Raw genomic sequence first — 13,699 nt, 5'->3', positions numbered from 1 at the left:
CCTCCCTCCCTCCCTCTTCCTCCCTCCCTCCCTCTTCCTCCCTCCCTCCCTTCCTTCCTTCCTTCCTCTTTCAAGAGCAGGAGACTTAGTGAAGAGACAGTGAAGCAGGTCCCAGAATGGAAGGAAAAGCTAGACACCAAGCCTCAGGATTGACAGGACCCAGGGTAGCAATGGGCATCCAAGTGGCATGGACACTCTCTTTAAGGCACTGCAACAGGATGCCTCAGCCCTTACTAGGGAATGTTCTTTCTTAAAGTGTCCACCTTAGCAGTGTTAAAAGAAAACAAATTTTTATTTTAAAAAATGTTTATTAGGTGCTTATTATGCAAAGTATCATTTAATCCTGCCAAATGGGTGGTCATTGTTTCCAGATTTACAGCTGCAGGAACTAGTGTCAGAGTGAGATCTTGGGGCAGGTTTTATATGACTCCAAAGCCCATGCTCAACCTCTGTATCCCCGACAATGTGGGAGATGCCACTTTGATGCACTTGCTGCCATCAGGTGGGCCAGGGACAAATATTAAGTAACTTTGATTCTCTGGCACAGATGTTGGAGCCTTTCAGTTCTTTTTCCGTGTTTCTGATTATACCAAGAGAAAGTCAGTTTGGTCCAAGTTTGTCTTAAATGCCTCTCTAATAAGTACATGTTAATCTACTTTCTCCATAAAAAGAGAAGTGTATCTAAATAGAATTTATTCAGTACTTTGCTTTTTAATGCATTTATTTTTATGGATACTATCTATTTGTGACATGTGATAAGGGTTTTGCACTTACAGTAATAACGAAAAGTTTCTAGTTAAATTTTTTGACTTAACATTGTTTTAAAGAAAAATAAAGAGTCATGTCCTACTTTTCTTTATCTAATTTCTACTCCAAAATAACTCCTTCTTCTATTTAGGTCTCCTCTGTTCCTCTCCCCTCTCCCCCCACCATTAATCCCCTATTTCTGCAAAAACTGGGAGGGTTCTTTATCAGCAGTTGTGGAGCAAGTTGTGGAATTATGGTTTTTTCATTTTTCATTTTAATTATAAAGTAATGTAGCTATAGTTACTATGATCAGAGAAATGGATTTGTCTTAATCTTACCATTCTAACACAGCTACTATATCATTTTTCTTTCCTGTTTTTACCTCACGTGCATTTCTCTAATAATGATACTTAACATTCACTGACTATTCGTTATAGGCACTGTTGTTAGCATTTCGCAATCCAATAACTTGTTTAATCTTTTTAAGCATTTTATGATATAGATTCTGTAATCCCTGTTCTGCAGATGAGGAAACTGAAGCATGGTGAATTTACGACACTTACTGTAAGGACTTGAATCCTGGGAACTGGTGTTCTGAATTTGGACCTTTGACTTCTGCACTGTGCTGTTTCCCATATTTAGCTGTGTTTTATTAGCACTGTTATTATTATGGCCTATACTTATTTTTTTCTCCTTCTCACTTAACCCTTACTTATAAACCTTTTTCTCTTGGTATATAGTCCTCAGATTTTTAAAGAATCAACTATATTTTGGTCTAATTTATATAAAATAAATTGCACCCATTTTAAGTGATCAGTTGGTAAGTTCTGATGAATGCCTACATCTAACTACCATTATATTTATGATAGAAAACATTCCTGTTGCCCTAAAGAGTTCCCTTGTGACCCTTCCCAGTTATTTCCTCCCCATGCTCCGCAAGGCAACTAAAGATCTGCTTTCTGTCACCATTTTTGTTTGCCTTCCTCTTCAATCCATGAGTTATTTAGAAATAATATTTAATTTCCAAAATTTGTGTGAATTTTTCAGGTATCTTTCTGTTATCAGTTTCAAATTTAATTCCATTGGGGTTAGAGAACATATTTTATATAATTTCAGTTCTTTCAGATGTGTTGAGTTTTGGTTTATGGCCTAGAATTCAGGTTGGCAAACTTATTGTTTAAAGGGCCAGATAGAAAATATTTTAGTTTTTGTGGGCCCTTTGACCTCTGTCATAACTACTCAACTCTGCTGTTGTAATATGAAATACTTAATATGAATGAAAGTGGCTGTGTTCTGATCAAATGTTCTTTATAAAAACAGGCAACAGGTGGGCCTTAGCCTTTTGGCTGTAGTTTGCTGACCTTTGGCCTAGAACCTGGTCTATTTTGGTGCTTGTTCTATGTGCATGTGAGAAGAACCTGTATTCTCCTGTTGTTGGGTGGAATGTTCAAAAAAATGAAGTTGCCTGATAGTGTTTTTCAGATCTTCTATATCCTTGCTGATATCTGTCTATTTAAACTACTGATTACTTGAGAGGAGTGTTGAAATCTCTAACTGTATTAAGGGTGTATCTATTTCTCCTTTCATTTTACCAGTTTTGCTTTGTGTATTTTTTTTAAATAAGTGATTGTTAAGTTTTTTTAAAAAAATATCTATTTATTTATTTGGTTGCACCAGGTCTTAGTTACAGCAGGTGGGCTCCTTAGTTGCAGCTCGTGGGTTCATTAGTTGCAGCTCAGTGGCTCTTTAGTTGCGGCATGCAGCCTCTTATCTGTGGCATGTGAACACTTAGTTGCGGCATGCATGTGGGATCTAGCTCCCTGACCAGGGATCGAACCTGGGTCCCTTGCATGGGGAGCATGGAGTCTTAACCACTGCGCCACCAGGGAAGTCCCTGCTTTGTGTATTTTGAAGCTCTGTTGTTAGGTGCCTACACACTTAGGATTATTATGTCTTCTTGGTAGACCGACTACTTTATCATTATGTAATGTCACTTTCTATTCCTAGTAACACTTGTTCTGAAGTCTACTTTTTCTGATAATAATATAGCTCCTCTAGTTTACTTCTTTCTGGGATCACACACTTCTGTACTGCCTGATGTATAATGTCTGAAAACAGCTAATTCTTATATTTTGTCCAGTTTTCTAATTTTTTGAAGAGGATAGGTAAGTCTAGTCCCTGTTATTTTATCATGGCTGGAAGCAGAAGTCTGTAACTGTCTTTTAAACATACGTACCACTTGCCATCAGTGGCTATACTTTTATCCTCTTAGTTATACTTTTATCCTCTTAGTTATGTCCTTTGTGGAGACCATTTAGTTTTCTTTCTTTCTTTTACTATTTTTTCTATCATAAACAATGAACATCTAATGACTATAGTTGCTCACTATTTTGATTATTTCCTTGGAGTGATTCCCAGAAAGTAGAATCATTGAGTCAAAAATTAAAAACACTTTAATATATTTTGAAGTATATTGCCATTTACTTTCCAAATATACCTTCTAATGGCTTTCCAGAATTACCAGTTTACAATTCCATAGATATATGTGAGGTATAAATTTCACCAATATTTAGATAACTATGTGTACTCAAAAAAATCTGTATAATTGCTTACTTTTAAATTTCGTTGAATTCTGGAAAGGTTAAATATGCTTTTATATGTATTCTTGTATTATTTTTCTTTTTATCTGTTTGTATCTTTTGCTTATATGTCAACTAGGATATCAGTATTTTTCTTAGAATAAAGATAAATTTATTTGTGGCAAATATTTTTAAAGTCTGTTGTTTGCCTTTAAGTATTTTTATTTTTATTTATTTATTTTAATGAATGTATTTATTTATTTATTTTTGGCTGTGTTGGGTCTTCGTTGCTGCACACGTGGGCTTTCTCTACTTGCGGTGAGTGGGAGCCACTCTCCATTATGGTGTGAGGGCTTCTCATTGCGGTGGCTTCTCTTGTTGCTGAGCACGGGCTCTAGGCATGTGGGCTTCAGTAGTTGTGGCCCACAGGTTCAGTAGTTGCAGCTCATAGGCTCTAGAGCGTGGGCTCAGTAGTTGTGGCATATGGGCTTAGTTGCTCCGTGGCATGTGGGATCTTCCCGGACTAGGAATCCAACCTGTGTCCCCTGCATTGGCAGGTGGATTCTTAACCACTGTGCCACCAGGGAAGTCCCTAAGTATTTTTAAAATGTAGTTATTATCTATTCTTTTGTGATTTCTTCTACAGCGTATAAGTTTTGGAAGTCCTTTCCAGGTTTGATAAATATTTAATTATGTTTTCTTTTCATTTAAAACATATTAAATTCTTTCATTCAACAATTATTTACCTGTCACCTACTCTGAGCCAGTCCTTATACTAGGTGTTGGGGACCTGGTAGAGACCAAGATAGAAATTACTACCTCTGATCATTTGGGAATAGGAAAACATGGATATTTTCAAGGTCTGATAATCTAATTCTAGCCTCCTACGTGGCAGGTGAAAAGTCTATTAATAAAGTGTCCATGATGCCTATTCTGTCATCTTTTAGATTTTGTTTGTGTGAGATTAAATTAAATTAATTTTTTCAGATTGTCGCCTCTTTATTACAGTATCATTATTGCATAGGTGTTTCGTACCTATTGATTTGTGGTATCTTCAAGACCTAGAGTCTTATCTCTATTATATGGAGGCAGTATAATGTATGTGTCCTGGAGTCAGGCTGACCTGCTTTTAGATCCTAGCTCTTCACTTACTAGCCAGGTACCTTTAGACACGTTGCTTATCCTGTCTGAACTTTTCTTTCTTCATCAGTAAAGTAGGGTGGTAATATTATCTATCGTAGGATTATTGTGACAATTAAATGCAAAAGGGTTAACACTTTTTTTAAAAGGTAATGTATTATTATATTCTTGTCAGGTGGTCTTGATGGAAAATTGCCCTATACGTGATAACACGGTATGTTTCTCTGTAGGTGAAAGCAACAAACATAACCAATAAAGCAACATTTGGTATGGAAATAAGTTGCATCAAGAAAAATCTCGTGGGCTTCCCTGGTGGCGCAGTGGTTGAGAGTCCGCCTGCCGATGCAGGGGACACGGGTTCGTGCCCCGGTCCGGGAAGATCCCACATGCCGCGGAGCGGCTGGGCCCGTGAGCCATGGCCGCTGGGCCTGCGCGTCCGGAGCCTGTGCTCCGCAACGGGAGAGGCCACAGCAGTAAGAGGCCCGCGTACCGGAAAGAAAAAAAAAGAAAAAGCTCGTAAAGCTAAGTAGTTTTCATTGAATATTTTGCTTCTGAGCAATGTGCAAGCATATCTACATCGTTGCTGGAGGGCGTGTGTTTTTCCATTAGGTCAGTGGAATTTAATTCCCAGTGCATGTAGGTGAATGGAGTGTCGTATGAGCCTGCACAACTTAAGATAAAAATGATCACAGAACTCCATCAGATTCTTAGATCCAGACTTCTTTGCCTCTCGGATGCCAGGTACATTACTGGTCTTGGCCCTTATTACATTTTGATTTGTTCCTCTTGTCCTGACCTCAACTTCATACCTATTTTCATTCTTGCTTCTGGTCACAGTCATGGGTCTTGGCTTATTCTGTTGCTGGATACACTAGGCTCCTTTTCTGCATTTGCCTTCCTTTTCACACTCTTAGCAAGTCCCCTTGTGTAGTTTTCAAATTCACAGTGTGGCAGAAGGAGCAGGTGGCCAACGGAACACCGGGAAGGTGGAATGGGGGGCTGAGGAAAAGAGGGAGAGCCTTGTAACCAGTGCCCACTCATCACCCGTGGTTCTCAGCTCTTCAGCAAAAGCTTTGGGGAAACAGAGGAGCCGTGGACTTCCTGTAATCCTAAAAAAGAATGTGTTTTTTTCTTTTTCACTCCTAACTTAAACTAGATTGTGTCTCAACTCTGATCTGTCCATTGGTTGACATCACTCACCTTCAAATATCTATAAGAAAGAAGGCATTTTGGGGAAAGATTTCAATCTGTTTATAGTGAACATAATTAGGGGGAAGTCATAGAAGCAGTGGAGGTCAGTGGCTGCACCAGGATGAAAATTGTTTTAAGGGTGATGTCGTCTCTGAGCAAAGTGAAATGAGCCAGGAGGCAAATGAGAATGTAGACAGGTCTGCCCAATTCCTTTTAAAGCCCCAGAAACCCATTCAGCCTTACATCTGCTCGACTCTGGATGATTTTCAGGAAGAGAGAGACTATTTGGCAAACTCCAGCTTCCCTCAGCTGAGCGAATTCTGCAGTTCCCGGGGTGCGTGTTTCAAAGCTGTGGACCTGAGGTGGTCAGCATTGAAGGCCCAGGCGCCCTTACCCTTCAATCTATTTAGACAACATTTTTGTCTCCACTAGCAACATCTGAAGCTCTGTCTGGACTGCGTGAACAGCTGCTTTCCCTTTTTTATCTGCTTGCTGGGTCAGACATATGGGGACTTTCTCCCTGACTACTCACCTGTCATGTTCTCCAAGGCAACTGACTTGTCAAGTTTATCCATAATGGAACAGAATCTCTATGTTGCTGCAAGAAACTGTTATCCTTGGGTCCTGGAGAATCCCAACCGCAGTCTGATTGAGTTAGAGATCATCCAAGCAGCATTTCTGAATGAGTCTCAATTTCAGTATTTTTACTTTAGGACGGGAACCATGCTGCTGAAGCCTATGGACGAGGAAAAGGAGGAGATGGTGTCTGCAGGTTTTCTGATCAACAATGAGGAAAAATTAAAGATTGGAAAGCTTAAGGCCAAGATTATTAGCAAAGGACTACCTGTCAGGTTGTACAGAGATCTCCATGAGTTGGGTGAGCCTGGTTCTCAAGGACTGGTTGGTTGTGATAGAGAAACTTTACCCACTTTAATCATGGAAAATATAGGTTAGTAAATATGGAGATAGCTAAGTCTGTTGTCATAGGTCCATGTGTTTTGTATGTCTTCCTTGTGAAAGGAATTTTTAAATGGTTGAAAATATTCCTTGAGCATTTAAAGTTATTACCATATTCCTGTAACATGCATTTCTTCATTTGAAGATTTTTGAAACTGAGAACAAATAGTGGGTCATGGAAGAGGATTTAGGAAGTCAAGGAGCTCAGAGAAGACCTAAAATATCTGGCAGTTAACATGTAGATATAGAGCAGAGGTTCTCAACCAGGGCTGATTTTGCCCCCAAGGGATTTTTGGCTACATCTTTGGTGTCACATTTTTGGTGTCACAGTTGGGGGTGTACTACTGGCATCTAACAGGTGGAGGTCAGGGTCACTGCTAAACATCCTACAGTGCACAGGACTGCCCCTCATAATAAAGAATTTTCCAACCCAAAATGTCAACAATGCCAAGGTTGAGAAATCCTGATCTAAAGAGGAGAGAACTTTTATTAATTGTCATGTGCTTTTTGCACGTTATCGCATTTAATCTTCAAGGTTTAGCCCTGCAAGGTAGGTGCTCTAATTCCTGTTTTACAGATGAACAAATGAAAGCTGCTGTGTAGCAGTTAAGTGACTTACCTAATGTCACTTCACCAGTGAGGGATCATTCTAGGATTTGAACCCAAGTCCTTTTGACTCCAAAATCCATGCTCGTTTGCCTTCACACTTACTACTCAGAGTAAGTGATCCGTGCACCAGTAGCCTCGGCATCACCTAGGAACTTCCTAGAAATGCATTCTGGGTCTATTGAATTAGAATTTGCATTTTAATAAAGATGACCAGGTGAGTTGCAGGCACATTAAAGTTTGAGAAGCACTGCCTGGCATCCTGTTGCCTCTGAATGAAATGGTTACATTTATTCTGAAAATACTGTGTCATGGACATGTACAGATTAAAAAGGGAGGAACAACATCAGAGCAGGGCAGAGATTCTTCACCTAGACAGACTTTGGGAGGGATCTGTGATGCCCTAAATTTATATGAAAAAGAGAATGTTTATATGCAGATGTGTGTTTTGGGCGGTAGGAAGTTGGCCTGTGTCTTTGATCAGATTCTGAAAAGGTTTAATGACCCAAAAAAGATTGTGAGTTACTGTTGTAAGGGCCCAATTAATGTGGGAGTGCAAAATGCAGGTGGTGCATTCTCAGATGCTTTCAGGGACCAGGCAGGCATAGTCCTTCTAATATGATAGGGGGGCAGATGGATCTGTAGTCAACTGCATGGAAGGGCGTTGACCCACCTAAAGTCATTCACATCCATTGTTGGGGGTGGGGCACAAAATCCCACCTGTGCTGGTCAAACAAAACTCTGCCTACAAGCCAAATTATTTTGGAGTCCTAGAAAAGAATATTGTAACAATCGTTACTCTTTGGGTTGAAAGTGACTCGGACTGGCTCCAACAGACAGGGAATTTTAGTTTATATAACTTTAAAGCCCAGGATTGGGTCTGTGTTCAGCTCAGGCTTCGTCCACTGGCTCAAATGAGGTTACCAGGCCCTGGTTTCTCACTATTTCTCTGCATGGCTCTGCTGTCCTGATGTTGCCTCAACTCCTTGGCGCCTCCATAATGGAGGGAAGGTGGCTGTAGCAGCTCCAGGTTCAGGTCCAGCAGGAATGGCTCAAAGTCCTAGGATTAAGTCTTTCTGTCTCTGATTAGCCGGACTTGGACTATATGTTTGTATCTGACTCTGTCACTGGTGCCAAGAGAATGTGATGCTCTGATTGGCTAAACTTGGGTCATATGCCACGTCTGGAGCTGGAGGGAGTCAGACCCACTACAATAACATGAAGTGAGAGTTGGGACAAGGTGGGACCCCAAATGATAATCTGGGGCTGTTACTGGAATTAGGGTAGGGTGAATAGAAGTTGGGCAGCCCCAAAATATCCTGAATATTTACTACGAGCTCGGAGTTTTAGAATGTCCAACAACAGAAATGCTCTCAGATCCAAGATTTTTTAGTTCCTAGTTCTGTGACTTTGAGAAAATGGTAATATTGGTAAGCCTTGGTTTCTTCTATTTACTGAGTTAGCATTAACGACCTTTGAACTCAAGATAATGTGTATAATAATGTGTGTAAAATACCTGAAAACAGTGCCTGACACATATTAGGCTAATGAGAATGAATCGTAAAAAATGAGTCCTGGGCTTCCCTGGTGGCGCAGTGGTTGGGAGTCCGCCTGCCGATGCGGGGGGCACGGGTTCGTGCCCCGGTCCGGGAGGATCCCACGTGCCGCAGAGCGGCTGGGCCCATGAGCCATGGCCGCTGGGCCTGTGCGTCCGGAGCCTGTGCTCCGCAGCGGGAGAGGCCCGCGTACCGCAAAAAAAAAAAAAAAAAAGAAAAGAGTCCTGGAAGAATATAGTATATATTTGGCTAAGGCCTGAAGTATGGTTAATAGTGATATTCTTTGACTAGTCTCAATCTGAACTGCATTCATTAATATTTACTAACATGTTCAAGAATCAAGCCTTCCTGTATATTTGGGTTAGAGACAGATTATTTCTCCATAGTATTCTCCTTAGTCTTTGATTTTGGTTATTATTGAAATATTAGCTTGTTTTAGACTTTAGTTTTGAATATGTAATATATGGACTACATGTCTGCAGTAGAAGGTACAGAATGGATGGATTATTACAAAATCTTCAGAAAAAAGGCTAAATTACTTTTCTTTTGGATCTTCGATACCCTTTAATCACCCAGATAGTTCCAGAATCTCATAGCTTGCGGAGCACAGGCTCCGGACGCGCAGGCTCAGCGGCCATGGCTCACGGGCCCAGCCGCTCCGCGGCATGTAGGATCCTCCTGGACCGGGGCACGAACCTGTGTCCCCTGCATCAGCAGGTGGACTCTCAACCACTGCACCACCAGGGAAGCCCTCAGTTCACACTCTTGACCTTCAGAAGCACTCTGAGGTCCTTGGAGATGCCTGAGACTAGTGGGTGAGGTTCAGGGTGAGCTAAAGAGATCCATTAGACTGTGGGATCATTTCCAGTTCTGTCCAGGATCTTGAAATTTGAAGCTAACCTTGGCCAAACTGTTGGTCCTCTAGGTTATTCTGGCCCTAACCTGAGCCACAAGGCAGCCCAGTTAACTATGGGGGTATAAGATAGCTTGAGACCTTACCAGGTTAAACTACCTGATGTTCATTTTCCTGCCTCACTGCATGTAAAAAAAAAAAAACCCACCCAAACTCTGGGAGATGTAGGTGTCTCCAGAGACAGGAGGACATTTTGGCAGTCCAGAACACCTTGACTTTAATTAGGCAATGAGTTTAGAAACACAGTGCCTTGAAACTAGAAGGAGTCTCAGAGATCCAGTTGTCTGGCCCTGCCACTTATTTTACCGGGGAATTTAAGGGACTTGCCCAGTGGCAGAGTTGCAGCTGTACCCATGGTTGTCATTGGGCAACTTATCTTAAAAATACACTCCACTCCCCCAACCATTGCCATGGATAGAAACATACACATATGCCACGAGATTGAATTAGGTGACTTCATATTTAGCTAACAGTCTAAAGATACAAGATGATGTATGTAGCAAATCCAATTTTTTTTTTTTGCCTTGGTCATTCTGAGGTCATGAAATAACTTGGAATCCTACATAGGATTTCATGTACAAATAGCATTAAGATTAAATTGCTTGCCTATAGCTTCCTTTCATTAGAATGTAGAATGGGCTATGAAATTTGGTGCTAACATAGAAAGAAGGTGGTATAGACACAGAAGGGGAGATACTTTCCTTGGTATTCATAATAACCATGGGTAATGGAAAATGCAAAACTATAAATCTAAGGTATCAAAACATATCTTTTTGTGTCTAAAGACTTCAAGCACAGCTTTGAACGTTTCTATCACGAAGAGTTCACTGAGAAGTGCAAGGAAGTGTTTGTTATTTCCAAGGAGTCAAACAGAACCTTTGAAATCTTGGAAAGATTTGCCTTAAAGGATGTGGAATTTGATTTTAATAATGCCGCAGCAGGCCCCAGCCTATCTATTCTCAGGTAAGATGTCAAGAAATCCCAAGCAAAGCAGCCTGACTTCAGTGAGTATGATCCCCCAAATTGGGAATTTCTTCCCTCACTTCCCCCTTTCTATGTCCATCCTTGCCTGCAAGAGAGGCTCCCTAAAAGTCACCCCCAGGTTAGAATCTCCTCATCAGATATCACTCTGCAACTGCCAAGTTACTTCCCTTCAGTCTCCTTAAGAAGATTATAAATGCTGGAGGGCAGAGAGCTTGCCTTCTTTTTTAATCCCATAGATCAAAGTTGGTCTAAGTCATTCCTGTCAGTGATGGAATGATTTTAAGGAGAAGAAGCTGGATTAGGAAATATTAATAATGCATCTGTACAGTATTGTATAATTTACAAAGAGCTTCCACATACATCATCAGCTCATTATTAATTACATTAAGATATTCAGCCAATACTTGTTAATTGCTGACTATGGGCCATAGCATTATTTGCGTTTGTGAGAATCGAGTTATCTTACCCAAAGTTTGCACTCCTTCACTGTTTTATCCAGTGTCGTCTGCATTAAAACCCCCATATCTCTTCCCACTCCGGGTGCTGACATGCTCTGTTCACCACCCACAGGCATGAAGACACTGGGGCGTGAGGAAAGAATTGGGTTTGTCTGTGGTGTCCTTTCCAGTCTCAACCCTAGAAATAGGGAGGTTCTTGGGATCATTTTATTTTCTTCCATCCTCATCCTCCAGTTCTTATTACAGATCTCATTTATTCTGTGAGAGTTTGGGGATTTGAAATAAACTCACAGTGGCTAGGGTGGGTCAAGGTTTGCTCCACCATGTCTGCCACAGTCTCAGCACCCACTATGATGTGCAGAGCTGCGAACATTCTTGTGGTTCTGGGAACCCATGCCAAGAGGAAGACAATTTAATTGGTTAAAACAACATGGCGCTCAGTCAAGGTTTTTGAAACTACAAGAGTATGAAATATATGTCATCTGTTAAAAATCTTAGGTTTGAATAGGCAAGTCCATAGAGACAGAAAGTAGGTTAGTGGCTGTCGGGATGAGAGTAGAGGGGAACCGGGACATGACCCCTAATGGGTCTGGAGTTTCTTTCTGGGGTCCTGAAAATGGTCTGGAATTAGATAGTGATGATATTTACTATATACTAAGTATACTAAAACCGACTGTATACTTTAAAATGGTGGATTTTTTTGGTATGTGAATTATATCTCACTTAGGTTATAATTTTAAGTATTTCAGAGTGGATGAGACATTTAATAAATTTTATTGCAATTACACAACTCCAGTTGTGCCCAATCAAAACACAGCAATTAAATAAGTCCTTTGAGATTAGCTGTGTGGAAGCAGGGCTTTGCCATTTGGAAACAACACTTTGTATTGTAAGTTCCTGAATAGTGTGTGCAGCTAACAGGAAAGGGTGTTCTTTTGGAGTTTCAAAGCATTTTCTTAATAACCAACCATCTAGAGCAATAGCGTTCTCTTTTTTTCTCTTTTGAAGGGAGCCACAGTTTGCTTTGCAATGTTTTCATTTTCTATTTGTTCTTGAGAAGAAATCATTAAGACCCTAGTTTATTTATGGGGGTATATTATATTTGTATTTTTCCTTCATTGGTTTTTACCTGCTAAGTGCCCAAACATGTTCTAGACACAGGGGATACAGCAATGAACAAAAGACAAACATCCTTGCCTCCATGGAGCTTGTATAATGGAGACACGCAACAGACATGATACATATGGAAAATATGTAGTAGGCTAGATGCCTGTAAGTGCCATGGAGCAAGATGAAACCCTGAAAGGGAATAGGCCATCTGGTAGGAGAGAAGGTGGCATTTGGGTGACTGCTAGAAGCAGGTGAGGGAACAGGCTTTGCCAATATGAGTTGGAAGAGTATTCCAGACAGAGGGAACAGCAAACACAGAGGTCCTGAGGCTGGAGGAACGGCAGGGAGGCCAGACAGCTGGAAGGAAGTCAGAGCTGTAGGGAGGGTGATGGGGTGAGGTTGGAGATGTAAGGGATGAGAGGAGGGTCTTGTCTGTTTTCATGCATCATTGTAAGGGCTTAGACTTTTACTTCTTTTGAGCACGGCAGTGACCTATATGACATTTGATAAGTTCACTCTGGTGGCTTGGCTGATGAGAGACTGAAAGCGGGCAAAGGTGAAAGTGGGGCATCAAATCCAATCCAATCCTGCCATTCAAATTTGATGGTGAGATGACTAAAGCAATAAGGCATTGATTCCTAACTCATAGTCATGGAGATGGAATTCTTATGGAGTAACTACTATGTAATGATCCTGCTATAGGTTTTCTATTTCAGTAGGTTTTCAGACTGATCCTCTTGCTTTGCTGAACCTGAGTGTCAGGTTTGTTTATTTCATTTCATTCACTCAATCAACAATTTACGATCAGGTACCGTGCCAGTCACTAACTATCCAGCAGTGAGTTAGGTAAGCCTGGTAAGTGCCCACGTGGAGCTTACATCAATGACAAATCACTAGACACATATTTATTAAATTACGTGAGGGACAGGGCTGGAGTCTTTATGCAGTGATACTCGTGGACCTGGGACTCCTCTGCATTTCCAGAAGCTTTTCACTGAAAAAATTTAAGCAACAGGACAAGCAGGGCCGGCTGGCTCCAGCATCATTTAGCATCACTGCCTCGGCTACGAAGCTGGCTTTTCCCCCGGGGAGGTAGACGTGGGCAGGGGAGTAGGAGCGGCTGCTGAGAGCACAGCTGGGCCTGGGAGGTCACGAGCAGATTCAGCTTCTTTGCAGAGAACATTTTCCCGTGCCCGCCTCAGCTGTCCACAGCTGCAGCTCCTGCGTAGGCTGTGAGCCTGGGCGCCTCCCTAGTGGGGATGCTGAAACGCCCCTGGGTGAAGCTGACATTTCTGCTCCCCACCCACACCCTCGCTGGCCAGGATAAAGGGATCTAGCAGAGGAGAACTGCCCGCCCACCCGTATCCAGCTCTCCCAACCCAAGTGCCCTTGCCTGCCCTGCAGCTGACATCCCCTCCGTGACAGGCTTCACAGAAGGTCAAAGTAGAGCCACCGCTT

General features: G+C 41.5%; 1 protein-coding gene across 1 annotated transcript in view; it reads left to right on the top strand.

Moving 5' to 3' along the window:
- The window catches only part of LOC113620917 (putative tetratricopeptide repeat protein 41), an 81,682-nt gene that overhangs the window by 8,001 nt on the left and 59,982 nt on the right, over positions 1–13,699 (top strand). Inside the window, exons 2-3 of the mRNA XM_027107367.1 lie at positions 6,371–6,606; positions 10,475–10,652. Coding sequence (XP_026963168.1) covers positions 6,371–6,606; positions 10,475–10,652 — 414 coding nt within the window. The remainder of the gene's footprint in view (positions 1–6,370; positions 6,607–10,474; positions 10,653–13,699) is intronic.

Source organism: Aethalodelphis obliquidens, unplaced genomic scaffold (genome assembly GCF_003676395.1).
Source record: "Aethalodelphis obliquidens isolate GAN/ISIS:26980383/991018 unplaced genomic scaffold, ASM367639v1 scaffold8, whole genome shotgun sequence".
Taxonomy (NCBI): domain Eukaryota; kingdom Metazoa; phylum Chordata; class Mammalia; order Artiodactyla; family Delphinidae; genus Aethalodelphis; species Aethalodelphis obliquidens.
The sequence above is the reverse complement of the archived record's forward strand: the minus strand, read 5'-3'. Positions and strand labels throughout refer to the sequence as shown.